Source organism: Stylophora pistillata, chromosome 14 (genome assembly GCF_964205215.1).
Source record: "Stylophora pistillata chromosome 14, jaStyPist1.2, whole genome shotgun sequence".
In the NCBI taxonomy this organism is placed as follows: domain Eukaryota; kingdom Metazoa; phylum Cnidaria; class Anthozoa; order Scleractinia; family Pocilloporidae; genus Stylophora; species Stylophora pistillata.
Window position 1 is genome coordinate 2,486,168 of NC_142532.1, and position 27,936 is coordinate 2,514,103.

The following is a 27,936-nucleotide window of genomic DNA, read 5'->3' on the forward strand; positions in this document are numbered from 1 at the left end:
ACAGAGCTTGCACATGATGCATACTGTCCACTTACACAGGCATGACATGACGTGTTAACTGTTCCTTTAACTGTTGTATTACACCGTCCAATTACAAGCATGAGGCATAGGCTGGTGATAGCCAATCGGGTTCCAGAATTTTTATTATAGTTTTTATGAATATCAAAAGACTTCTGGTGGGTTAAATAGAGGTACATGCACCTATTCTTGACAAGAGCAGAACAGAGTTCATTTGTAAAAGCAGAGGCCACATCTCACTATTCCTAGCTTTTTCTCTTTCTTCCATCTCTCCTTTTGATGTACAGTGTGTATGTCAAAGCACCTATTATTGAGATGTTGTCTTGAAAACCATTCTCATGTTGTTTCTAGTGATTTATATAGCTGATTGCTAATTGAATCATTTTGTAAATAATGTGCATTAATGCATTTACCTCAAGCTGACAGTGAAATGAATTATTTGTTGATGATTTTTACATGGTATTACAATAAAGATCTCCTAGTTAGTACGTGGGCTGTGATTGTTCAGTTTAGTGGGTCGTATTTCACCGTATGACCCACTAAAATCTAGTTTGTTTGAATTAAAATCTTCCCCCTCTATATGAACCAAGAGGAAAAATATTAAATATCCTACTGACCTTTTTTCTGGGTCCATAATCTACAGCAAAGACCTTGAACTCGGTTTGTAAGATGTATTTCACCATGTCTCTAATTTTAATTTGTTTTGATCGTAGTATAAGCTTAGATGATGATCACATGATTGTGTAATGAGTTTAATATTTCATTTCAGACTGCCCTGACATCGCTGGACGGTCTCACAAAATTTATCGACCTCGATCAGCTAACTTCAGATCTGGGAGGTACCTTTAAGTATGATCATTCCAAGTGGATCAACATGCGAATGGTGAGTCACCGACTTTTGCCCATGTGGTAGAATCTCACCAACCAACCAGTCAGCCAATCTCTTCATTAGAAGGCGATGCCTGTCATCAATTAGTGATGTTTTGATGTTGTGTGTCTTTATCGTGGGCATCTGTTTGCTTTGTGAATTTCTAGATGTTATTGAATATTGTAGGACGGTGTATTTCTGGAACGTATTCAGGGCTTGACACTAATGGTAGCCCACTAGCCACAGACTAGTAGAAATTCAGTTTTGGCTGGTGGTTTTCAATTTCCACTAGCCAATTTGGCTAGTGAACAGACTGAAATTGTTGTAACATCTAAAAACATCCAAGATGTCACTAGCCATTTGGCTAGTAAGTTGAAAAGTAAGTGTCGAGCCCTGGACTGTTCCCAACTTTGAGCAGAAATTCTCTCCTTTCTCATCACTGGTTGGCTTGGCAAATTCATGGTACTGAAAACTATGTTATTTTCATTACAAGAGTTTTCAAAAAGATATCACAAGAGATGAAGAGTTTCAAAAATGTTGCTAGTCATTGCATCTTAAAAAATGTTTTGATTTTCTCCTTTGTGTTTCTAAGATATTCTGTTATCGTTATTGTGAATAAACAAGATATGAATGAAATTAATGAAAATCATTGGAATAATTATTTGTCTAGTTTTTGGCTGATCAAATTGAAATATTTTTTCATGAAAAGGTCCAATTTTCTTCTTGATTCATAAGGGTATACAAGTTTACCGTCTACTGTTATCTATTTGTACTTGAATTTACATTTATGCTTAAAATGTAAAGAAATTTGACTGAATTTCTGTTGCAATACTGATAAATACTAAAGGGAGGTAAACTTGATATCAGATCTGAGATCAATACCACCTGTTGACACGCAGGTGAAAGGTACAATATCCTGTTTGCCTCTTCAATGGTTCTAACAACTCACAACTAAACTTCAGTACACAGTTAGCATTATTTTGGCAAAGATCACTTTTAATTTCTCTGGTTTTAAGATAAATTCCTTCATGTTTTGTACAGGAGAAAATTGGATTGATATATCTTCCTGAAGCACTGATTTGTATTCTGTAGACTCACTCGAATTTAATTAAACAGATAAGATAAATTAATTGAATGATAGGCTGTGCCTTTCAACAAAAATATTCCTTGGTAACAGGTGAAGTGAACCTTTGGACAGCCATTGGGAAAAGAGCATAAGATCTTATCTTCTTAAAATCAAATCATTTGTACCAACAAATATGATTAAAAGCATGATGGTATAATTATAGTAACAAAAATTATTCTTTCAAAACCACTATCAGTATGTTTACTGAGGTTATAAAGAAATAGAGTCATGGCGCATGAGCTTGGCTGTAGTTTAATGAAGAGTTTTGACAACATGTACAAGTTATCGCTTTTTCTCTTTCAGGCACTGGAAAAATTTCTGTACGAGGCCTCATCGTTATTAGCCAAGTTAGAAGAAATTCAAGATGGTTTAGACAAGGAAGATTTTTCTGATACTCTTGAGGGTCTCAAAGATCAAATTAAACATAATCAACATGTGAAAAAATGGATTATCAAAGCACCTGTGGAACTATTACAACAAGAGGGGGAAAAAATTCGCAGCACAATAAAAAATCCAAGCTATGAAGATTCTGAAGATAGTTTAACAGAGGATGATGTGAAGAAAGCAGAGTTACAGATACAAGAGTTAGTGGAAGGCCTGCATACCAAGAGGCAAAAGTTGAGGGAATTATGGAACTTGCGGAAGTTGAGATTGGATCAGTGCTTCCAGTACCGTGTCTTCCAACAAGATGCTGAAAAGGTAAAGACTTTTTTTTTTTCAGAGTATATTTGGAGATCTATGCAAAATATCAAATGGACTTCATGTTTGAATTCCTCATTTGCTGAAAATTCACCCTTTGGGCACACCATATTTTTCTCAAGCAACTGCTGCCTTCTTCATTTTTCCATTAAGGCGTTCCTTTGTTCTTATTGATGTGAGAATACTTTCTTATGAAAATTCAGCAATGCATGCATTAGGGCCATTGATCTTTACAGAATAAAAGGTGTGATTCAGTTCATATGTTGTAGTTGAAGATTTACTTGATTTATGTAGAAAGATCATTATCAACTGGAAGAGACTAGTAAGTAAGTGACTTCAAAACTTCAGAAAGAAGATTACCATGATTAGGCTGAGGAATACTTTTTGAAAGAAATATTCTCAATATTATTATTTCTATTGACTTTTAGCAGTAGCAATGTACTCAGTGATGTAATCACATGCAACAAAAACAACCAACTGGCTCCTGCCTTGTAATTTTTTTTCACTTTTCACTGAATTCAACTGCATTAAGATTTGTACTGAGTCCTTTTGTGGCTCATCAAATGTATTTCTTGGTTTATGCCTTATTGTAGAACTTGAGATGTGTATTTTTCTCACAAAAATGTGTTTAATTAAAAGTACTGTGATGAAAACAACAGAGTTTATGTTCACAGACATAAAATAATCTGTTTAATGGGCCAGACTCAGAGTTATTTTAGCTTGAGCTGCTAGGCAATGACTCTCTTGAACTTTGTTGGTGCACTGGTTTGTTTTGTAGAATACAACTTTCTGCTTTTTTATGCTGTCACAGTTTTTCAATAGTCAGTTTTTTCAATAATGTGTTTGTATATAGACGTTGTGGGTGCTATAGATGCATCAGACATTTAAAAGGGGAGAAATGAAAAGTTCAACATGCACAGGCTGGCAATTTTTGTTGAACAACCATCTCCAATTCAGAAAGAAGTCATGTACAGTATATTCCTTACTGACTGCTTCGTATTTGAAATGGGATTTGGAGTGAAGGCTTTTTTGTGAAGGAAGAAAATGTAGAGAAACTGAGAATAATTAGACCCATGGGTACCAAAAACAAACTTAACAATCTTGTGATGCCAGCTTGGGGAATTACAGCCATGCTTCAGCAGTGGGAGGTAATCACTATAATCACAACATAACTGCACCATCCCTGCTGCAACTCATCTCCAATTCATAAACTGTGTCTTGTGACATCCTTACAAGACATGTTTAAATGATAAAACAACTCTATTAGGGCTTAAATGTCCTGGATAAGTGCATGTGGCCCTTGAGAGGTTAAACTTCAATTGAAGAGTATTACTTCGACGTAAAGTAGAGTACCACCATGTGACTACTCCTGATTAAAGAAATTTGCTGCAGTATTTCAGTTATTAGGTCAGGAGACATAGAGACCTACTAACTGGGTAGTTGATTGGAACAAAATTAACAGAAAACTCAATATTTTATTTGCCAGTTAGCTTCATTAGCGATTTTGTGTAAAAATGTGCACAAAAGGATCATGTTTCTCTCTACATTAGAGGCTTCTTGATTCAGGTTCAGGTTTTGTACCTGAGTGCATTTATTTGGGCAGTCAGGTTCTTCAAGAGATTCTGATTGTTGTGATAGAAATTCTGATTGTAGTGTAATCTTGAAGATTGCCTGGGGCTTAATTTTTTGTGTATTAGCCAACAGTTATCTCATGATAAGGTTGAACTTTTATTATGATTGTTGTAGGCAGTCTACAACAGTTTCTGAAGACCCCATGGTATAATGATATTAATGTCAAACACCAAAACAACAGGTTTAGAGTGAGAAGTGGTTATGGGTTTATTTCAAGCCTACCCTATGCCATTCTTCTTTGTATTTCAAAAGAAAGAAAGGAAAAAAGAATTGCTTCCTAAAAAATTCATTTTCACAGCTAAAATTGGGAGAAACATTCTTCCAAATGTGATGTCATAATTATGATATTTTAAAATACTTGAAATTTTGCTTCCTGCAGTAGAAAACATTTTCCTTTTTAAATGAAACTTGTTAGCATGAAAATATATGCTGTTGATTGAATTGAGGTTTTTTTTATCATTGCATTTGATCATAAAATTCTTCTTAGCTGTAGAAAATTATTAGGCCAGAGATAATTTACTTGATACAAACTGTTCTTTGGTGTCAGAAATTTAAATATTTTTGATTATGAGAAGATCAAAATCAAATCTCAAGAATAAATGCCACTCAGAAGATGCAGTAAATTGGCATTTTGAGGTTTTACCAATGTTTAAAAGCCCTCCTTGGCTAATTAAGTGAATCCTGTGGTTTATTTGCTTTTAGCTTGGTTTTATTTCTTAGCAGGGGATATAGTGAGTTGTGGTAGCTTGTGAGGCTTAAAACAGATGTCTTAGAACCTTTGTTTTTCTTATATTGGTTTATCAGTGCTTTGCTGATCTTGCTTTTATTCTGTCCCAAGAGTGGCATTTTCATGTGACAAAACTGTGGCATTTTGGTGTTCTATGTGTAGCTTGGGAATGGTTAACCTAAGGCTGTACAATTTTAACACTGCATGACCAACCCTTTTTAGCTGGGGCTTTAATTTATTTTTGTTTGTCATGCATAAAATGTCATGTTTGGAGTTTTTAAATCAAAATGGAGTAGGATAGATTGTGGCTTGGTAACTGATGTTGTCATTGGCTTTTATTTATAATTCCTGTGGGTCAAGCTTGATTGATTAGGATATTGCTTCTTTGAATATGAGGAAATCTGTTTTGGTTTTACAATGACAATGATTTTAATTTGTGCTTTGTGAGATCAATTTCGATGTTACCTGTGGCCTCAGCGGTTTCAATACCAAGTCTAATTTCCTTTTTTACCTCAAACCCCAGGATATTATTATCTGATCTGTCAGGATCTTGCTTCTATCCTTTGAGAATGCCGTTTATTAAACTCAATCAGCACAGAGAGATTGTCAACAAAGGACAAAAATTTGCAATTTTTCAAACACAGACAGAGCTCATTAAAAATTTATTGGCCCTAGTCTGTGATCAGACAGCTAGTCTGCAATGCAGAACAACACAGATTATTTATGGTGATTTTAGTGTGAAGAGGTTTAGGAAGCTGGAAGATTGTTGCTTCAAGGATAGAAGTGCACAATATTTACGTACCAGTTGGTTAGTAAGCAGTTAAAACCTTCTGTTTTCTTGTCAACTTATATTTAATGATTCTCACACTAAAGTTTAAACATAAGGATATCATAGGGAGGGCTGTGTTCAACCAGACTTGAGCTCTGTAACAAGATCTTTGCTCCTAAGAGATTAACTTTGATCTACAAACCTAACAGGTGTTCGAAGTATTGCATGTGGAAAAAAACTCTAACTTGAAAACTGGTAAAATTTTTGCAGCAATTTTGCAGTTTAATTTTGTTCTCTGCATGAGCCATACTTTGAGGTTATATGATTGTTACTGGTGCTAAATATTTTTTAAAGTATATTCTGCCTTCAAACCAAGCTCTCTTTTATTTTTACAAATCACACCTATTAAACCTCATGGCTGTGTAGTTAGGGGAGTTTTTGTTTACTGGGTTGAAGTGAATTAAAATTTTGTGCAAAACCATGGTAACTTAACTGTTACATCCTGTTTGCCTTAAAGTGGAAGTAGATTTACGATGCTAACCAAATGTTCATGGACTCTTTATGTTAGAATAAAATAAGAAAAATATTTTTCTTTTTATGGCTACTGCAATTTTTTTTTTAAACATCCAACAGTTGTAGTGATTACAACATCAAAGGTTTTGCACTAAAATGCAGTAGAGTAACAACTTTAAATTAAATTTTCTTGACGGGAAATTGGTCAGGTGTGATACAGAATTATGTCTTGGGAAAAAAGAGAAGCTCTTTAAGGGCTAATTCTGCTTACTCAGTCATTCATTTAGAAATGTAAATTTTATGGCAATATTTGGCTTTTTATTGGTGCTTCAATTTACCAACAGCTGCACTCATAACATTTTTAAACTGGTTAGCTTTCAGTTTGATCAGTGGTATAGTACTTTTGGACATTTCTGACATGATTTGACAAGTAGATGAGGCCATTTCATTCTGAAATTAAGTTCCTTAACTAGCCAGCTGATTTTTTTTTGTGTGTGTTCCGGATTTATAATTCCACTGAGAAATCAGTTTTTTGCTTTTTATTGCTTTCTTCCAGTTGGTCTTGTGTGTGCAGAGCAAAATGGCTCTGCTATCACAGACATAAGTGCAATATTGAAATATTATTACCACAAGGATTGGAAATTAGATTGGTTGGAGCTCATCAAGTATTATATTGAAACTGTCACTGTGGACAAATCATCCTGATGCAAAATCCAATATTCCAGCGGTGGTTTTTTCTGCCAATTTTGTCTTTCAGATGCTGGTATGGATAAGGGAGAATCATCAGGAGTTTTTACTGAATTATGCCGAAATTGGAAATGATACAACCTCTGCAGACGAACTTCAAGAGGAGCATCGAAATTTCCAGGCCAGTTGTATGGTAAGTCAAGTCTAAAGTTCTAACTAGAGGCAAAGTAATATTATCTTCAAGCACTTTAGTTGCATTTATGTTCAAAATAAGTCTGTAAAGATATTTGTATCTTATATTTCAAGAGCTTGTCTGTTTTGTAGTTGTTATAAGTGTTCAAAAAATTTTGTTGTAAGAGACCTTTAAAGGTATACCACTGTTATTCATATTTTTAACTACTGGTGTTTCATGGCTCTTGAAATTTAAAAGTTCAAATCGGATATTCCTACACATTCAAGAACATGTTTATAATTACATATAAATAATATAAGGAAATCTTAGATCATCTCTCTTGTAATCTTATTATGTTGTAGTTATAGACTTACATTCCATGGTTAGTTTAGTCTGTTCATTTTGTTTTCCAAGTTGTATTTTTATCTGTGAATCATAATTAATTTGTAGTGAATGTCAGGTATGGCATTTCAAGTGCTGCACCCAATTTAAATGTTTTCTCATTTTTCTTTTTTTGAAAAGTAGTGTGGTATTGTTTTTGCACTTGAGTGCAATATTTTTATGTTTCTAATTCAAAATTTTCTGTGGTTATTTCCTGTTTTACTAAGACAGGCAAAGCATTTTAAAGTAAACTTCCTTTGATTGGCTCAAATTGTGCCACGACAATGGAAAAATATGCTATTTTGAGTTTGCATGATGGAGGCCTACACTCCTATGACATAATATTGTAACTATGCATAATTATATTCAAATACAATCTTCTAAGCTTTTTTTTAATCATTAAAATGTAATCAAAATTTAATTCAGGTACAAGAGGCTAGGCCTATATAAACCTCTTTTGACTTCATTTATTGCCTGAAAGTAGCTGTGAAACCCATGGAAGAGGAAAAAAATGTTTTTCAGATGCAATATTTGTGGAAGGAAAAGCAATACTGTTCAACTTGACATTCATATTTATAGCTACTTTGATGAATTTAACAACAGGAATGTAAATATTTAAAAGAAGCAGGCTTGTGTAGCTTTGTTTTTAATTCTTGCATAATTATTTAAAGACTATAATTTATATTATAATGTAATTTTGCAGAGTTTTTTTATTTTTTTTACATGTTTTGGTTTCATTTCTGGTACCTGTTGGATCAGTCTCAGAAATAAACCCAGCAGTGCCAATATAACATCTCAGTTATAAGCATTTTAAGTGAAATTGTTAAGTTAATTATTTACAAGATAACATCAGATGAAATCTATCTGATAAGCCAAGGTTTATGGTTGAAGGATGCTGTCATTTTTATCAAGTGAGAAGACCCTAAATCCAGTATCATTTCAAGGTACCGGTACTTAATGGTTAAGTTACATGTATGTTGTAGAGTTACACTGCATGTCTTGTAAAATTATGGTTGAAAGTTTAACTTCAACTTGCAGTTAGCCAAAGCTAAAATTAAGGCAGGCACCACACCTGCAAAGATCTTGTCGCAGCAAGATAAAAAGTTTGCTCAAAAGTCCTAATTATGAAATTGATTTTGATGATAGTTCCAAGGATTTCATAATGGTGTTGTGGTCTCTAGATACTGGACTTTGACCCCAATAGTTACATACTTGAGACATAGTTGAAACTGGAAAAATTCAAATTTGTTACTCAGGTATACATTTACTCTTATTTGGATTCTTTTAATTAATGACTCCAAAATGACAACGCTTAAAAATTCTAAAAATGTTATTTATGGACTAGGAAGGTGTTGTCAAGGACACCAACCTTTAGTATATGTGCTCAAAAACTGTTTTTGCTTTCAAAATGAAGCAGTATTGCAGACCATGCAAGTGAACAACATTTTACTTATTAGACCAAGTTTTTTTCCTGGTATAATTATGGCCACAAATGATACTTCTCACAACACATTGCATTAAAGTCGTTCAACTCAAATTAATTCAGCCATTTCCTCTGAGCTAGTTCTGTCAATTTATAGTTTTTATCAGGATAGGTACCAGTAATATGTATTCCTTTTTTGAGATAATCTTCTTCACTGCTTGAATGTTCTCAAATGAAATTAGAATTTATAATGCACTGATAGCTTAGTTTTTGTTTTTAGTTATCACTTGTCAGCTGGGTAATGAATGCTATATGCTGCAAACAGGTGCCTCTTGTATTTCAGCTCAGTGTCTTGGCACACAGTGGGTGTTTGGGCACAGTTGTTCATAGGTATATTTAGTTGTTAGCAGGATCCAACCTTTAAACTAACTCCAAACCTTTGTATCTGGTTAGGCTCCTTCTGTTAATTAGTTTGTTTGCATTTTTGTGGAAGGAATGTTATTCTCACATTGTCTAATTAATAAAAATCAGCTGTGAAACTGACTTGATGCAGTTAGGAGAGGAAAGCGATCCCTTTAGCTCTTCCACTTCACTGTGTAGCGAGAATTAAACCCTTTATTTGTTTATGTCACACACCACAATCACCCACAGGGGTTTCAGTAACCTTTTCAATAAGCAGATGCAGATAGTGTTACAGGGGTTGTCCCGGAAAAGGGGCTGAAAGCTGTAAGGTGAAATCTAAACACAAGAGCCTGCTGGCAAGCGAAAGAGGTATCAGTTAGAGATATTGGCTGCAGTAGATCACTAGTAACTGACTTTTACTGAAACCCTTACACCTTGAAATCCTTGCACCTTGAAATCCTTTCACCTTGAAATCCTTGCACCTTGAGACCCAGGTTTACAAACTTCCACATTGTTCATTTTCGAGTGTTCCCTCACCTACACATAAATGATCAAATTTTAACTTTCTTGGGCAACTACATAACTGTTTATTTTTTTCAGGCAAAGAATGCTCAGCCAATGAAAGAAGGCTTAATTTTTCTCTTTCAAATTATTACAAAAATTTTAATTATTAAAAATTATTAAAAACCTGTCAAAAAATTGAGGTTCCATTTTATTTGTTTTAAAATTTTTTAACGCTCTCCTCCTTTATGATGAAAAGTAATTTCTAAAAAAGGGGAAAAGTGTGAAGTGGAGTTTGTAATTTTAATTTACTTTCAGCAACATAACATGTGCTTGTAAATATTAGAACCTACAATGTGTGAAGAGTATTTGAATTTAGTTTTATGGAGGCAGATGCAACTTAAAAATAACAGAGACTTTTTGCATATTTCCATCCATGGAGACCCAAAAAATAATTGGATGAGAGGAAAATACAACAGCAGTCTCATTTCAAGGCCAAAGTTTAGTTGAATCCCCAACCTGTAAAGTAAACTTTCAAGTCAAACCAAAACCATTGTTGTAGTAATTTCTTGCTATCTTATAATTTGCTTCAGGGTCTCCGAGGGTAATATTTCTCTGGGGTGAAAAAAAAAATTAAAAAAAGATTTCAAGGGAGAGATGGGAAAAAAGAATAATTTTGAACCTGACAGAAAATGGAGGTTTTGAAGAAAAATTAGATCTGATGAATTGTCAACAAATTGAAATAAATTAATAAGTTTGAGCTTACTCATATCTATTTCCTTCAATTGTGATAGGAGACCTTGCATAAACTAAGGCAAACAGTTTTTAGCATTAAAATTAAGGAAGAGTTTGAGATTGTTTTGCCCATCATAGTTAAATCCAGAGTGCTTAAAACATGGTGCATCTCAAGTCGTGTTTAAAACTTTTCAAAATAACAAGCTGGCCTTTGATACTGTCTGCTTTTATGAAGAGTTCGGTATGTTTTCATTTTCTTCAAAGATGCAATAAAATTTGACAGATTAATTTATGATTCCTTTTTGACATGATGAGGCCCTTACTTCCTGTGATCAGAAGTTTTTTAATTACTTTTGCAAATTTACTCTGGCATATGATAACATTTGTTTGCTATGAAAGCAAATTCTGCTTAAAGAAAGAGAGTAAATAAAACACATTCTGTGGTGTACATAATTATGGCTGTACTTCATGGTGAGTTTGCATGTCACGTTACGTGCAAAAGGCTTATCCTGTTAGGTCTTAAGAACACCTGTATCATGTTTCTTTTCAATAAAATTCCCAGAAATCTTCATTTGAATTTTAAATATGAAGCTTTGTGGTCTTTTTATCAAGGGAATCCTGGCACTTCTGAGGATGTTAATAATTAAAGGGAATTCAGTGACTCATGAATGACAATATGTGACTGTGGTCTCTTATGATCCTAGGTTTGGCTCTTAGTGTTTATTGCTATTGGCAACTTTTCTTAATCTTGTTCTGATCTTGAATAAGGACAATGCTGGCTGTAGTTTTACCTGCCTTCTTGTCAGGGGATTTTTCATCCCAATCAAAAAATATATGTTCATGGAAGAACTTAAAGTTTTATCTGGCCTGAAGGAATTGGAAAGGAAAAAACGGGAATTAAAACTTCCTCATGGTAGGAATAATTGCTTAGTAATGATATAATTTTAAAAAACCAGTTTTCAGTTTGATCAGGAATGAATTGCCTAGTATTCCACAACCAGATTTATATACAGTTTTGTATATATTCCCTGGAAAATCTGTTCTAATTTCTTATACTTATACGTATAGTTGAAATAATGGTAAAAAAAATATTGTGTGTAAAGCTTTCAATGACACACTGAAAATGAGAATTTCAATGTTCTCTTTTTTTAAGTTCAAATTTTTCTTTTCGAACATGAATGTTTTTTTGTTTAAATTCTCAGCTGACAGTGTTTCTGTATTTGAATGCATGTATACTACTTTGATTACATTTACTATTGCCAATAGATATGAATTTCTCCCAAATATTCAAACAATTAGTGCATTTTTAAACAGCATGAGTTAATTGAAATTGAGCATGATCCCTTTCTGATTTACCACAGATTTTAGAATTGATCTACATTTTATTACAGCTACTGTTCTTTTATATTTTTCCTATTTAAATACAGATCTTCGACAGTCAAATATTTTTTTGTGACAACCATTACATGTGACAATTGCAGTAGATGTATTTTGAATTAATTCATGCTAATTTATACAGAAATCTCTTAATGCTAACCAGAAAGCTGCAGCTGGCTTGATGTATTAAATTTCTTGCTGTTTACTCAAGATTACAGTGTATACGTGAGGTTGGGGGAAAAAGAGAAATATCATTTTTCAGTCAACACGAATGTATATAAAGGAGTTCACTAGAAAGATGATATGGATGTGGAATGTGGTCTTTACATTACACTTTGTGCAATCCAAATGAACGTGAACTTAATTGGTGATACAGTGTAAACATGGCACCAAAGTTTGGTTTTCAGGTTAATTGGCTGTCGAAGAATGAAAGGCTTAATTGATTATAATGGAACATTGTCATTACACCAACTGATCAAATTCTTCAAGCTTGAAATGAATCTTATTTTATTGCAAAAAGCCGACAGGCAGACTGGCTGCATGGTCTTGGTTGAGACAGACATTTTATAAGTTTGTGAATAACATTATGTGATTATGCCGTTGGTAATTCTCCTTCTAAGGTAATGCTGTCTGTTTCTTTGGTTGTACCTATCTTTGGGGGTATCCCTGTTGTTGATAAGTATGAAACATTGATGTTTGATATATTTGGTATTGAAGGGCTGAGGCAAGGTTAGGTTTTTGTGTTACATCGATGTCTTTCTTTGCTTGTTCAGTAAAATTTCTTTTTGTCAACTCATCATTTTACTGTTCTGCTAAGCAAAGCTGAGAAGTTCCACCTTTCTCTTTGTTGGTGGTGGCTTTTAGTGAAAATTGATTCTCTCTCCTGTAACTGCATTTTGTATACTCACAATAACAGATATCTGGCTCAGTAATAGTTGTGGCTTTCTTGTTAAATATGAATCCAGTATTCCTTTAGTTTGAAATTCAGTCAAAGTATAGCTTTCTCTCTCCCCATAATTTTTGCAGTCTTCATCTTCACATTTGTTTACCTTTTTACCTGATCTTTTTGCATATTATTCTCTCGGCATGTACAGAATATCTCTGGTGAATCTGGGTAATTATAAACACATCATTAATGGTTTTGTTTTGAAAAATTTCACCAGCTTTGCTTTAGTATTACATATTTCTGGATTATGTGTTTGGATGGAAAAGACAAGACATTTGTTTTCACCTCATGCATTTCTAAAAAATATGGCCAGTATGTAAGTTTTGGATTAGAATTTGACGCTGACTTCGCAAAACATATTAAAAAAATCTAAAATTTACAATTTTTTATTTCAAAACCCAGAGATAATGGATTAGTTTTGTTTAGCAGTACTCACTAAACACTGAAAGCTATCAGGAAACAGCAGAGACTGTGTCAGCAAGGGTGCAAATAAATCACTATGTAAGTGAACAAATTTGACTTCTGATAATTTTCAAATTTTATGCTTTTCCTCCATTTATGTCTTTAAACTTTTGAATACTCTTCTTGCAGCACAGTACTTGACAATAATATTTTGATTTATACTGTTAAAGTGTTTCACTTTATTTCATGAAAAGAGAGAGTTTTTAATTCTTTGTTCTACTATGACCAGTGTTAATGCTGACTGTGATTTTCATTCCACCTTGATGTATAGTTTTTTTCTTCTTGAAAGAAAAACAAAGATAAAGAAGAACCTTCCAGGACATTCACTCAACAATTTTACTATTACATTTTCTGGCAAAGGAACTTTTTCACTTTGCACTGAGTATATGATTTTTATATTCATTTTCCATGTTACTTTTATCTAACCAGACATAAGTACAGAATATTTATTTTGCAAATGTTTTATATGTCACCTTGACTTTGTATGGATGCATATTATTTTTGGCTTAAGTTGATGGTTTTCATGTTATTTTCCATGACCTTGGAATCTCATACAAGTGTAAGAAATAATTGTTGCTATATTATAGCAATTAAGTTCCAATTTATAACATTTCAGTCAAAATGTTCAATATTGCTTGACCTTCTTAGAAATGAAAATTCTTGAAATGGAGATTAATTGCACATGCCTTGGTGTTCTGATGTGTCAAGAATTGTTCATTAGATTAGTTTACACTTGGGTACTGGTAATCAGCAATTCTGAGGTATCTTAACATTATGTATATATTCATTTCCATTTTCTTTTTTAATTCAAAGCACCAAGTTGATTACATTTTTTTTCTTGTCTGTTTGGCTGTGTGAAATGAAATGCTGTGGCAGGAATTTGATCTTTTGAACATTAAAATGGATCATTAATTTTTATTAGTAAATTACTGCCGATGGTTTCTAAGAGAAGGTTTCTTTGATGATGACTGCTTGAAAAAGAAGGAGAGGGTGGGGTAGTGGGAGTGGTGGGGGAGGGGTGGGGGGGTTGGAAGGAGTGGAGGGGGAGGGGTGGGGGTTTGGAAGGAGTGGAGGGGGTGTGGGGTTGGGAGGAGTGGAGAGGGAGGGAGAAGGTTTTGGTAAATGGCTTTGACTCTCAGGATTGATACTACATACAGTGACTCACATTTATTACACAGACATAGGGATTAAAATGTGCTTGAAGGGTGCAAGAAAGTATTTGGAAGACTGGGTTCAAAAAGCTTTGTTTTTGAATTTAAGCAATACTAGGAAAACATGTCATTGTCTTTATTGATTTATTGATTCTTGGCAGTGCAGTGCTTCAGATGAGATTTTAATTGTCACTGTTTTATCATGAAATGAACTTTCATGAAATGTTTTTTATTTCACAATTTTTATACCAAATACACCAGTAGCCCAAAAATACTATATTATGAACAAAAATATAGGTATGTAATTACGTGCTTTGATTTGATGTTGTTGATGCAGTATTCGAAACATACTTTGCAATCCTCATTCCAAATACTTCAGTATCCAAAATAGAAAAATAATGTATTTTTACTTTTACAAATTTGAATGCAAGGCCCCCTAAAAAAGATGTTTAAAGAATTTCAACTGGCTGTAGTGGTGATATCTTGTGTATTGTAAGATTTAACATGTAACCCTACTCATCAGTGTTTTTCTAATTTTTAACATTTTAATTGAAGTTTTTTTCCCTTAAACTTTGTATGGCCAAACCAATTTTCTCTTTAGTGATCAGAAGAAAAGTAAAATAATTGTATTGTATGTGTAGCCATTGTTTAGAAGGTGATAATCCCCTTCCTTCAAAGCAAATACAGACATTGTACGTGTCAAAATTGCCTAACATATTATGTTTGCAGCCATTACTGGTCTTGAAATGAATGATAAGCTTTTTGGTCAATTATTTTCAGGCAGGAATTTTTAATGTACTTTTCCAGTTGAATAATCATATTTTTGTACAACCAGATATGATTTAACCTGGCATTAAATTGTGGTGTTAAGATGCTTTTTATTGTTTAATTGGGAGGAAAAAAAAATGTATTCAAATCATTTAGCAGGCAAGTGTTAAACGATATTGAGAGGAAGTGTGTGTCGATTTAAATTTAGAATCAAGTCTACATATAAGGGAAAAAAATATCTCTGTTTAGAAGAAAGATAAACTTTTTTATCAGTCAGGATGGTTAAATGTTTATCTTGTAACCTGAATTAAAACCTGGCAAATTTTAATCAGTTTGCACCTGGATGTGACTACCTTTTTTATTTCATAGAGGTCTGCAATATTCTTTTCATTATCACTGTTTTTATTTTCCATTTGTAAATAATGGCAATTCTTTGTCTGGCTTCTCAACTAACAAGCAACATGATTTGCTTAGGAAATTTCTCCTTGGTCTCTTGAATACTAATATTGGGACATCTGTCATGCAATCATTACAGACCCAAATTTTATCTGACAAATGGTATTTTAACCAATAACCTCGGGAAATATTTGATTATTGGCCTTCCCTTATTTCAAATAATTTCCTAGCTATACAGAAGAAGGCTGGTGAGTTTTAACTATCTTTTCCAATCTTCTGCTAAAAACTAAATTGTTAAGTAAATTATTTACTCCTTTGAATAGGATCTACATATTCCAGACAATTTAACCAGCACCACTCTCTTTGCCATCATATTTTGTGTATTCTTGTTGGAAAAACTTTGTTTGGAAAAATGCCTGTAAGGAAATCCAAAAATGTATTTCAAATATGACTATTTGTGTTTGGTTTTATTTTAAATTGTCTGTATTTTTAGAAGTAGCATATTGTTATTTGAAAATTTTGTCTCGATGTAGTGCAGGTGATATGACATTAGAGGCTGTAAATTTTATAAGGGCATGTCTCTTAACATTCATTTTTTTAGTTTGTTTGGCAGGTAGAGACTTTTTTCTGAGGTGTGTTTTTGTCAGAATTACTGAGAGTATTATGTTGTTTTGGTGTCTTAAAAGATTGGATAAAAAGAAAAACTATAATAGTTTTGTAACAAACTGACGAAGGAATCTTTTGGTTCATGTCAATAGCCATGGTTTCCTTTTTTGGGAGCTCTAGTAACTTGGTCAATAGAAAATGCAATGCAATTGGGGCAATTCCTGTCCAGTGAATGCAAAATAACTATGCTTCTTTTCCCTCAGAATTTGGCCATCAAATGATTTAGGGCAATTGCAGTTTTATGCTAATGCTGATTGTAAGGTTATAAACTTGTTAAATTAAATCCAAAAGAAATCTCTAGTCAAATAAAATGTGACTAAAATCAAAGTTATTTTAATAATAATAATAATAATAATAATAATAATAATAAGGGGGGGCAGTGGGCAGTGCTCTTGTGCACGCTGAATATTGCCCGGACTTTCAAGGTGGCAGTTTGAGTTCCTGTTAGAAGGAGAACTGTAGACACAACAGAAAAGCTTTTTTAGGATTAGTTCATGTACATTTATTTTTTTACTCCTTTGCTCACAGGTTACGGTTTTTGCCCTGTGCTGCCTGTTTAGAATATAGCATTCAGTTGATTTCTCTGCAACAATAATTTAATATTTATATAGTGCAAATTAACATGTGGATATGATCAAATGCGCATCACAACACTTTTCGAGGGACTTTAGCCGGACTGCATCAGCAGTTTACAAGCAATCGAAGGAGACTTATTTGAAGATACCCCCTCCCCCCAATTCCCAGTAAACAGGCCAGACCACATCACAGTAATCTTGTGAGTGGGTTCTTTAACGTCCCCTGCCTAACCAAATTAACTAATAAATAGATGCAGGAGACAGGACCTACAGTTTATTCATCCTTATCCGAGAAGACTAGAATGTCTATCCATTTCTTGATATTATAGAAAGGTAGCACATTCTCCTCAGTTATTTTAAGACCTTGAGTGTTGGTCTGGCCGGGGCTTGAACCACTGACCTCGACCTCACACACAACAGTCCAGCGCTCAACCAATTGAGCTAACCGGGAGGCAGTTTATTGTTTAAAATAATCATGGAAAATGATGGTGATTATTTTCTGAAGAAAGATTAGTTGAAAATGATCCTCTGATTGCCACCTTTCAAACAGTATTCAAACAGTCACATCGCTCCAAGACAGAAAAGCTAAAACCACCTGGCATTCTAGCATAATAAATTGTTCCTCATCAATGTACTGCTTGGTAGCTGTCATTTGTATAGTCACATGTGAGAGTTTTTGTCTGTCAAAATTTGAAAAGGTGTACAGTGTCCTTCTGAATGCACCTAGAAAACTCCCTTAAAATTCCCCTAAAAGTGATTATCAGCTTGTATTCAAACAGTCACATCATTCCAAGACAGAAAAGCTAAAACCACCTGGCATTCTAGCATAATAAATTGTTCCTCATCAATGTACTGCTTGGTAGCTATCATTTGTATGGTCACATGTGAGAGTTTTGTCTGCAGACAATAGAGCATACTAGAGCTTCAATGAGAAAGTTAGTTTGACCCTGTATGCTGTATTAAACATGGTACTTCTCATTAGCTTTCGTTTGAAAGGACACATTAGAACCATCTTGTCCAGCATAGTATATGGCACCATTATTAATCAGCTGAAAAGCATTTAATCAGAATGATGTGAAGCCCAGGGCCCTCTTGTTTGAAGGCCAGGGAGGGTTAACCCAGAGTTAAATTTTGGTTTGGGTTTCTAAGTTCCTTTTTTCAAAATCCCTTTTTAGGTAATTTTCTCTATTTTTTTGGAGCATCCAATCAAAAAATTGTATGAAAAGAGAATAATGTGATTTTTCTTTTGAAGCTTCCAGATCTGAAATCAGATTTGGCACTTACCTTGGGTTATCTAAACGTAGCTTTGAGCAACCTGGCCCAGGGGTATTTTGAAATATTATTAGATTGATTTTTTATACTTGAATGTTTTGGGAAAATAAACAAGTCTAAGAGCAGCTTGCAGAAAGAGGTGAAACCAAATAATCTCTTTGTACCTGACTCATTGCAATTTAACTTAGCAGAGCATCAAGGTGAAGATAGCAAACTCACCTTTTTATTGCCACATATGTCTTATATTGCTTGCGGTGAGAATTTCTTAGGGTATCCCTTGGTTACAGATTATTATTATTGTTATACCCTCTCAAGGCTCTACACTAACTTTTTAACTTTCTAGCCAAGTGGCTAGTGACATTTTAGATGTTACGACAATTTCGTTTTGTTTACTAGCCAAACTGGCCCGTGGAAATTAAAAACCTCCAGCCAAAACTGAATTTCTACTAGTCTGTGGCTAGAGGGCTACCATTAGTGTTGAGCCCTGTCTCTGTGAGACCAGACCATAGAAGATCAAACTGATTTTCAATATTCTTTCATACTGCCATGCGGCTAAGCATTTTTTCGAGAACTATTTCACTCTCAAAATATAAGGGTCAGTTTTCTGCTCTGTTTGCCATGTAGTACATTTGTTTTAAATTCAGCTTTGAGAATTTGGAGTAAAATCAAACAACATACGCTTAATTTTTTTTTATTTTCATTACTCCTCTTTACCTTTGTTGATATTTTAAGAGGAAATCATTTTTGGTCACTCCCAAGAGTGCAAGGGTTAATTTGACAAACCTGAAAGATCTGAGTTGGGAGAAATGAGAGACTTTGGAATAAATTTACATCATGATTGCACTTTGTTGTTAAAAATGAAGTCTCAATAATCCATGGTGAACTTTTACTTTGTTTACTGTAATTGGCTATGCTGTAGTGGTCTCCCTGACTAAGATTTCCATGTTTATAGCCATCAAATTTTGATGTAGCATCTCCCTACAAATTTGATACATTATTATTTTTTTGGAGAGAATATTTAAACTTCTCTACAATGAAATGTAAAGTACCTTGAGGTTGGAATCACCAAATGCATCACAAGAGTAAAAGATGGTTATTGTTTATTTCTTCTGTGGAAAGTGTTCTTTTACTTTAGAAGTTTTTGTAATGAACATGCACATTCATTTTGTCCTTTTATGCTTCCCCCTACATTCTGTGGGTGGATTTGTCTTAGTGGTAGTTTTTGGACTATCACTTGTGGCCATCTTCCCTGGGGGTATTTCTGTCATCAAAATTGAGGAAAAAATTTTAAGATTTATGAAAAGCCTTTCTTTGAAATTGTTATTAAATTATGAGAGCTGTAGATTTTACTGCCCACAATGTGGCTTGTTACTTTAAAAGTTTTTGAAATCACTTGAGACCATTTTTTTTTTCAAAATGTAGGGATAAACATTTCACATCAGATTCAAGCATGGATTTTAAAATTTTTATTACATGCATTTGCACAGTTTTTTTGTCATCTTCTTTGTAAAAGTAATTGAAAATATGTCAAGAAAGTGATTAATGAGTACCTGCAGATAACAGCAAAGAGAGCTATTTTCATCATTTCATGTTTATTTTACTTATGGCTATTTATATGCCTACAGCTGCAGATTTAATAATATTTATAATGAAAATTGAAAAAGCCTAGAATTTAAGGTGACATAAACAATAACAATTGACAGGTATTGATTGTAGGCTTTTTAAAATAATGTCTATTTCTAGATGTACATTATCTTCAGTAAAAAAAAGAACATTGAATTAATTTGTAAGACATATTTAAATGCTAAGGTCTACAATAATGTGGTTGAATGAAAAACATTTGAGACCTTTTGGTGGCCAGCTTGACATATCAAAAGCCAAGTTAGGCTCCCTAAAGGAAAAATGAAAATACCCCATGTGGACAAGAAGAATGTGATGATTATCAAAACAGTTCCTCAAAGCCCTTAGAGAATTAATCAACATGCAAAATTATCCACCATTGAAGAACATGGTGACAATTCTTCACAGAATACATGGGATTGGTTTGTTGTAATTTTTCTTTAGACTGTACATGTAGCTGATTTTTTTGTGAATAATAGCACTTACAGACTGCCATCTAATTCTAACAACAGTGTGTTATGTTTCAGAGTGTTTATAACAACATCAGCCGTGTGCTAGAAGTGGCCGACCAACTGAGTGAGGCTGTACACTATGAATCTGACCGAATCGAAGCTCTAGCACAGGCTGTCAGTTGCGAGTGGAAATCATTTGATATGAACATTAATCAGCGGAGTTGTTTACTAGCATGTTCAGTTGCATATCACAAACACAGCGAAGAGGTAAATACTGAATGTAAATGCATGAACAGCAAATACTTGACCTGGGAGGTTTTGGTAGTGTATGTTAATTTATATGCCTTTTGTTTGTTATAAGTATTTTTATCTGTGGTTTCAGACTCTTGCTGATTTCTCGTATAATACACTTTTACAGTGTGTTAGTAGTACACTTACAAAAACTTTAACAACAGCAAAATCCTGCAGTTACTGATACCTTTTTTCATTGTAGCCTTCGTAATGATAAATTAAACTTTAATGATAAATTGCAGCTGAACTTAAGCTTTTTTGTGTTACTGAGAGGTCTTATGAGAAATTCAACAACAACCAACCATATATGTGGCTAAAGAACAACTGAGTATATGTACTGCTTTAAGTACATGTAATTTCATTCACATTTGTACCTCAACGTTCACTGCATCTCAGAAATTCATCTTTCTTTTGCATCAACCGACTGAAATCCTATCAAATAATTTATTGATAGTAAGATTAGGCATTAGTTCTAATTTATTTAGTATGTTTGATGCTTGATGTGAGTTTAGCAAAAGATTCATGCCATGGCAGAGTATAACCAAATTACTTTATTGTTTTATGTAGTTTCTTCACAATGTAAAACTCTGGCAAGAAAAGCTGCAAAATGATGAATACCTGGATGTCAAGGAAGTTGTTGGAGTGGAAAACTTATTAACAGATCTAAATGATTTACGGCAAGAAATTGAAGATTCATTTGAGACTGTCGGCTCAGACAGCAAGGCACTGCTAGCAGAACTTCAAAAAAATCCTGTTAATGTGGAAAATCAGTTTCTGAAAAATCCTCAATTTTCTGAAGAAGCAGGATCCCATGTGATGGACATTTACTTGGAAGTTCACGAACAGCACAGACAATTAGGAATGTTATGGGAAAAACGCAAGGCAAGACTAAAAGAATATTTACACTTGTGTATGTTTGATCAGGATAGCTCCCAGGTAAACAACTTCTTGGTGAACATGTAATGTGGTTTATAATTGGTTGTGTAGTGTCATAGTCTATACAAATAGGAAAGTATGTATTCTTGTCCAGCAAGCAAGCTGGGAGAAAATTGAATGCTGATGAGTGAAGTGAGGTAACAAAGGGCCTGGATCTTTGCACTCATCTCTTACAACAATGCAGCACAAACTGCAGCATTTAGGTGCTGGTCTTTGTTTGACCTTATCGTGTAACACGCTCTGTTGGGGGAAGAGCAGGTTGTGTGACTCGACTAAACAATGACTGCAAAAGAGCCTGTGTAGGAGGCAAATACTGTTATTTGTGACAGTGACCACAACTACAGTACACATACAGACATGTTTTAGTAATGGATGACACCTGCAAAGCAATTGCATCTGCATTTAAATTTGCTACCTCCTACTTATCATATTGAAAGCTTAACGAGTTTAAAAGTTGAAATCTGGGTGTAGTCAGCTCAGGCTCTCAAACATTGTTCATGAAATAAACAAAACAAAACAAAACACACAAAAAAAACTTCTCTGTCCGAACTTTTTAATTTTTTTGACTGTCTGACAACCAACAGTCATCTTCAGAATCCAATGAAAAGTTAATTGTCAGTGTGACTTTTTTAATTCATGTTTTTAGCTGTAAAGTTCATTGTTTAATCGGTGCATAGAACTCAGACGAAGTTTGAATTCTGCTGTATTATTGTTTCCTGGGTTTTCTTATGTTTTCTTGTTTTGTGAAAATGATCAAAACAAATCTTTTTTAACTGAGGTTGTCCTGTTTGTAAATCATATCTATGGCTTGATGTACTTTGAAAAATTTAATCATTTGATGCAAACATTTGCCAAAGTGCTTGTACTGTAAATATTAATGATGTGCCAATTACCTTTTAGAGTAAATTGATGGTTAGTTAGGTATCAGTTCATTAATCTCTTAAGGAATTGAAGTTTTTTTGTAATTTGGTGAAGGCTTTTTAACGATTCCCTCTTGCAAAATTGTTTTTGACTACTTCTGTCAACAAGCCTTAGCGTGATGTGTAGGGATATTTTATAGTGGTTTACTTTTAAGTTGATAACAGTACTTATTCGTCTTCTATGATGAGATAATTGATTTTAAAAATACTTCCCAGGGGTAGGTCGGTAGACATTTGTTTGTTCGTTACCGACCCCTGGTTAGGAAAAGTTTGTTAGCCTGTTGTGGAGAGACGGAACTTATGTTTCACCTGTTGAATGGTAATTCTGTGAACAATAATGATCCTTCCAATACTAATTAAGTTTTTTTGATTTGTTTTCTTTGAACAATTTCCTTATTTCTTGTTAAATTTTAAGCAACTACAAATACTCGGACGTACCCTCACTAGTCGTTGTCGTTAAATTATCTTGGTTTGGTCACAGTAATAGTTGGAAATTTTTTTAAAGATTGTTCCTTGTAAATTATGCAAAAGCTTGTTTCCACCTCGATTTAGCATTTTATTTTTTACTATTTAAAAGGTGTGAATGGCGTGTGATATTTCCTAAGGGAAAGATTTTTTTTCAAACTTCTTTGCTATTAAGAGAAATTGTGTTAGAAATTATTGCTCGTTGAGAATTATTACTTTTGTGTTCTTTTGCGTACGAAATTTTAAACATGAAGATTTTCCTAGCAGACTACTGTATTAATAGATATTTGTATCACACCCTAAGGCAGTAACATCCAATCACATTCAAGCTTTTTTATTTCATTTACAACGAAGCATTAGAAGTGGCAAAGAATGATTGCTTTGCTTGGGTTTCACCTGTATGTTGGGGAAGTTTTTCCCCTCATTGTCGTTATAAATGTGTGAGGTTTTGCTGGAATTGGTTCTGTGTAAAGATCAGCCGAATGATACCGCTTTTAGATATTGGATAGGACGAATGGTGAGCTGATTTGTTCAGTACAGTTTGTTGTGAAGTATACCGGTACTAGCCGAGCCGATTTATTCAAAATACGTTGCGTTATAAATTGGTATTCATGGTCTATTGTGTAAAATCAAGTTTCGAAACGTTAACAGTTTTATTAGAATATCTGCAGCAATATTTTTTACGAAGTAGTCTGTGATGTTTGACAAGGAAATTTAGCTTACGAAAGTGACATGAGTGTTTTTCTTGAATTTTTCATGTCACGAATATTCGGTTTCGTTTTCATTACTTTAGTATTTGTTTTGAAATATTAAGATAAGTATCGACAACTCTTTGCTTCTTCTGAAGTCAGTATTTACTCTAGATTTAGCTTTTTTGTTTTGCTCGCTGTTTCATGAAGTCGCTATTACATTTTTCGTCTTCCTCTTCGTCATTTACACGTGTCGTATGGTATAATATGTCACAACTGTTTCAAATCGAAGATAAAACCATTAGCATGAAACGAAATTAATTCTACCTAGTCCTGTAAACTCGTTGTGTTCTTTGCTATTTTTATTGAGGAAGCCAAAAATACGTTTTGGGCTGAATAGGCTTCCATTGAATCAACTAAATATTTGGGTCTGTTCAGTTAATATACTGTGTTCTATTTATTTACTTTTTAGCCCCAGGTCATTCACTAACTTTAGATATTCTTTGGTGAAATATTTCTCTCGTTGGGAAAATCGTACCATACGAATTATAAGCTTTGAACTGTGTGTATTTAATTTTTGCCTTAGTAGTATCTCACCGTTTCTCTAAATTTATGCCCAATTTTATTTCACTTTCGATGTATGTGAGAGGTCTTCGTTTTGCATTTAGCCTTCCTCTTGTTCGAGGGATTTTTTCGTATTTAAAACTCGTGAATTTACTATAGGAAGCGGACGTAAATTTTAAACCAACACAACCGGCCGAGAGTGGAAGAAAGATGGTCTTCACAAACAAGTCCTTCCTTTATTCAACAGGTGTTGAATAAAGAACATGGCACTCTTCGAAGATAGTTTACATTTAAATGCTCAAATTATGCTAATTTATGCGAAATTTGGTCTGATATGCAAAGTAGTCTTTGTATGGTCGACAGTGAGATTACTGAGAGTGGCAGCTATTGTGTTTATGGAAGGCAATATATTGTTTTATTAAGCGTTTTGATCACGTTCTTCGTGTATTTTCTTTAAGAGAGTGGTTGGTTTCCTGACATGTGTAAATTTAATTCTTTTGATTGCTTTTCTCAATTCAGACAAATTGAAAGGGAACCTCCTTTTAGTTCAAGATGATTTGTAATTGAAAGGGAAAAAACCCAAAGGGAATAATTTTTTATGTGGAATTAGATTTGACAGGAGCTTGGAACAGGTGTTCTGGCAAAATGTTTTTAAATTTTAATGCGCTTTATTTCTAACTGTATTTACAAATGCTGAAATCCCCCTCAAGCCTCTAAGCATGCCCGACATAAAAGTGAAAATTTGTTACAGCTGAATTCTGAAGTGTTACCTCGAAGATCAGGCAGTTTTGCTTTAAGCATTCAATTGTGTTATCGGGAAAAAAAAAAACTTTTAGTTCTACATCGGGATGTTTAAGCTGAGGTGTGGATTTTGCTGTAAGATGTATTGCTGCAAGAGAAAGAGATTGAAATGAATTGAGATGAAACATTTCACTAGGTAGTTTCGAGTTACTAACATGTCTCTTAAAATGGTAGGTACATTTTCCATAAATATGTTTGCTAAATGTTTTTTTTTCCATTTAATTTAGTGACAGAATGTTTTTTAACAACAATTTGTAGTTGTTAGGACATTTGCTGTCAAAATATTCGATAGTAAGTAATAAATCATTTTATTGCTCAAGGTTGTGGAGGGAAAAAATCTAATTTTACCACTGTAGCTTGAAATACAGAATATTTGAATTTTACTCTTGGAATTTCAATTCTTGTTTTCAATGAAAAATTGTACAATTTTCCGATTCAACGACTCTAAATTTGCTTTCTCTCAGAGTAGCGGCTTTATCGTTTTCCCTCAGGGCACAATCCATTTATAGAAATCTAACCACTATTAAAGTAGCTTTTAGTAAAGTTGCTTTTGTAAAGTTGTATATGTATTAGGCTTTTTATCTGAAGGTACATTATTCGCATATCAGTCACTCGATCTTTGTTATGTTCTTTCCAATAAGGAAGCTAGATACCTTAACTCATTACTTATCTCCTTTTTATGTTTTGTATCGTGAACGGTTGTGAAGTCTGTCGTGAAACTTGTAACATTACTTTATTTTGTAGATAGATTAGAAAGAAGTTAAGTTTTTTTTTTTCTTCACTTGTTTTGTTTTGTTTTTTTTTTTCGCTCTACGTTTTTATAGCAGACTTGAATAAACCTAACAACAGATTTTGTCGAGGAAGCTAAAATACACCAAACCGCGACTCAAAAGCAACGTGTTTATCTATATATTTTTCTCAGATAAGACAGAGACGTCTGGTTCGTTAGGGAAAGGGAGCATTTTGTCATTGTTGGGTTTACGGTCACGGTTTTTTCACACCACTACTTTGCCACAAAAACCGAGCTTGGAAAACGAAATTTGCGTGATAGTGTGTGTATGTGGTCGAAAGCAAGGCAACTGACATTGTCCTGCAGTTTCGAACTATATTTACCCATTTGTGTTAGATTGTTATTGATAGTTGTGTTCGGTATGTCCGTTAAGAGAGGTCAATGGTTGGATAAGGTTTTCATCGCTGTGGAAAGGAAAGTTAGTCGTCATTACGAAATCTCTGATCGTAAGCAAAGTTAGAGTAGAAGTAGCTATGGCACTGAATTATTTTTGTTTACATATTTTTAAACTTAAAGCTCTTTGATATTTATATTGCATTTAATCCGTCTAATTTTCATTTTGTTTAAAGTTCTACCTTTCTAACGTTGATCTTTCTTGGGGGGAAAAATTTTTTTTTTCTATCTCATTTTATTTGACTGAAGTTAAATTTCGTGACAATTCCTTCGAGGTAAACTTTAAAAGGCTTCCGTGGTAAAGCACGTTCGATATTGCACCCAGCGTGAATTAATTATCATATCAGCATTATATATTTTTACCTGTGGTCTTTTGCCAGTGTTGTTTTGAATTGACAGTAATTTTTACTGATTTATAATCGTGGAGGGACGAAACGATTTGTCGTCTCTGCCGAATTTTTTTTTTGTACCATTTACAAATGACAATATTTACTTAAGTCAAATACCGGTAACAGTGATATCACTTTGCTATATTTGATTTTTATATTGCTTACTAATTTCAACCAATATTTACATTTGAGTCGCGTAACTGCTATAAGACACAGCCTCATAACTTGATCTAGGTCCTTCTCCAGGTCTAGTTTAGAGAATGAACGCAATTTCCAGTGTATTCCCTCTGACGACTGTCAGTGGTCGTGAAATTGGTTCTGCTATGATGTTCAAGTAATTTGTTTCACAACTGAAAACGAAATAATCTTTTAAACGAGAAAGACCCAAACATATTAGTCTGTTAAGGTAAGAAAAAAAACACACACACGCACGCACACACACACACGCACACGCACACGCACACGCACACACAAAGATAGTACAGGTTCCCGAAAACGAACAGAGATGGGAGAGAATTGAGTATAGTGACACGGACTGTGAACGCCAATAGTCCATTTTACGGTTGGGTGCTTGGTTGCTAAGCCTTTAAAGAGGAGTGAGGCAAAGGGTGACCTTGTTATGATACAAACGTGGCTGCTTTTCAAATGTAAATTACTTTGTTATCACGCTAAACTAGATACTGGTCTCGATCACAACAAGGTCACCTTCAGCCTCACTCCAGATCAAAGGCTTGGGAACTGAGTAAACAACTGTAAAATGGCCAATTCTAAAACAGCAGCCCTTAGTAGTTGGCCCTTTAACTTCCAGAAGTGATTAACATGTAACTTCTCCCTATAATATCCATACATTATCCAGCAAACATGTAATGAGAGTACGCAAATGCTCCAAGAGTACCACTAGCAATTAAGGGGACCCAATCTTTAACAGGCTTGTGTGCATGGCATGCCTTAGAGTGCTTTTGGATCGAGTGTCATGGACCCAAATCCAAAGGAATCACAATAGCCAATCAGAACTAAGGAAATATCGCAAGGAGCCAATAAGAGCTCAAAGTGAAGACTGGAAATGCACCTGAAGCGCGGGAAAACGCGGGCGACCATGTCGCGATTGGCTTTAGTTTTTAATCTGATTGGTCGAGTGTGAAGAATTGTACAGATATGTAATTCTATGTCGTTTGTTTGTTTGCTATTATTTTTCTAGGTTATAAAGTGGATTGAGGAACATGGAGAGACGTTTCTGTCCAAACACACAGGTGTTGGCAAGTCGCTTGTTAAAGCAGAGGCACTGCTAAAGAGACACGAGGAGTTTGAAAGCATTGCGCAGGTTAGAAACGAGGGTTTTTCTAAAGACATTTAAATGTGA

The 27,936-nt window shown here is 34.1% G+C and overlaps 1 protein-coding gene across 20 annotated transcripts in view; it reads left to right on the top strand.

Annotated features, from left to right (window-relative positions):
- LOC111323368 (kalirin) overlaps nucleotides 1–27,936 on the top strand; it is a 111,783-nt gene that overhangs the window by 28,132 nt on the left and 55,715 nt on the right. For 17 of the 20 annotated variants that reach the window (XM_088745847.1, XM_088745853.1, XM_088745852.1 and 14 more), the window contains 6 exons: nucleotides 788–901; nucleotides 2,316–2,711; nucleotides 7,110–7,232; nucleotides 20,414–20,605; nucleotides 21,197–21,565; nucleotides 27,775–27,897. In XM_088745847.1, coding sequence (XP_088601973.1) covers nucleotides 788–901; nucleotides 2,316–2,711; nucleotides 7,110–7,232; nucleotides 20,414–20,605; nucleotides 21,197–21,565; nucleotides 27,775–27,897 — 1,317 coding nt within the window. Of the gene's footprint in view, nucleotides 1–787; nucleotides 902–2,315; nucleotides 2,712–7,109; nucleotides 7,233–20,413; nucleotides 20,606–21,196; nucleotides 21,566–23,322; nucleotides 23,468–25,144; nucleotides 25,175–27,774; nucleotides 27,898–27,936 lie in introns of those variants that run through there. The other 3 variants (XM_088745840.1, XM_088745854.1, XM_088745855.1) reach the window with 3 other exon arrangements.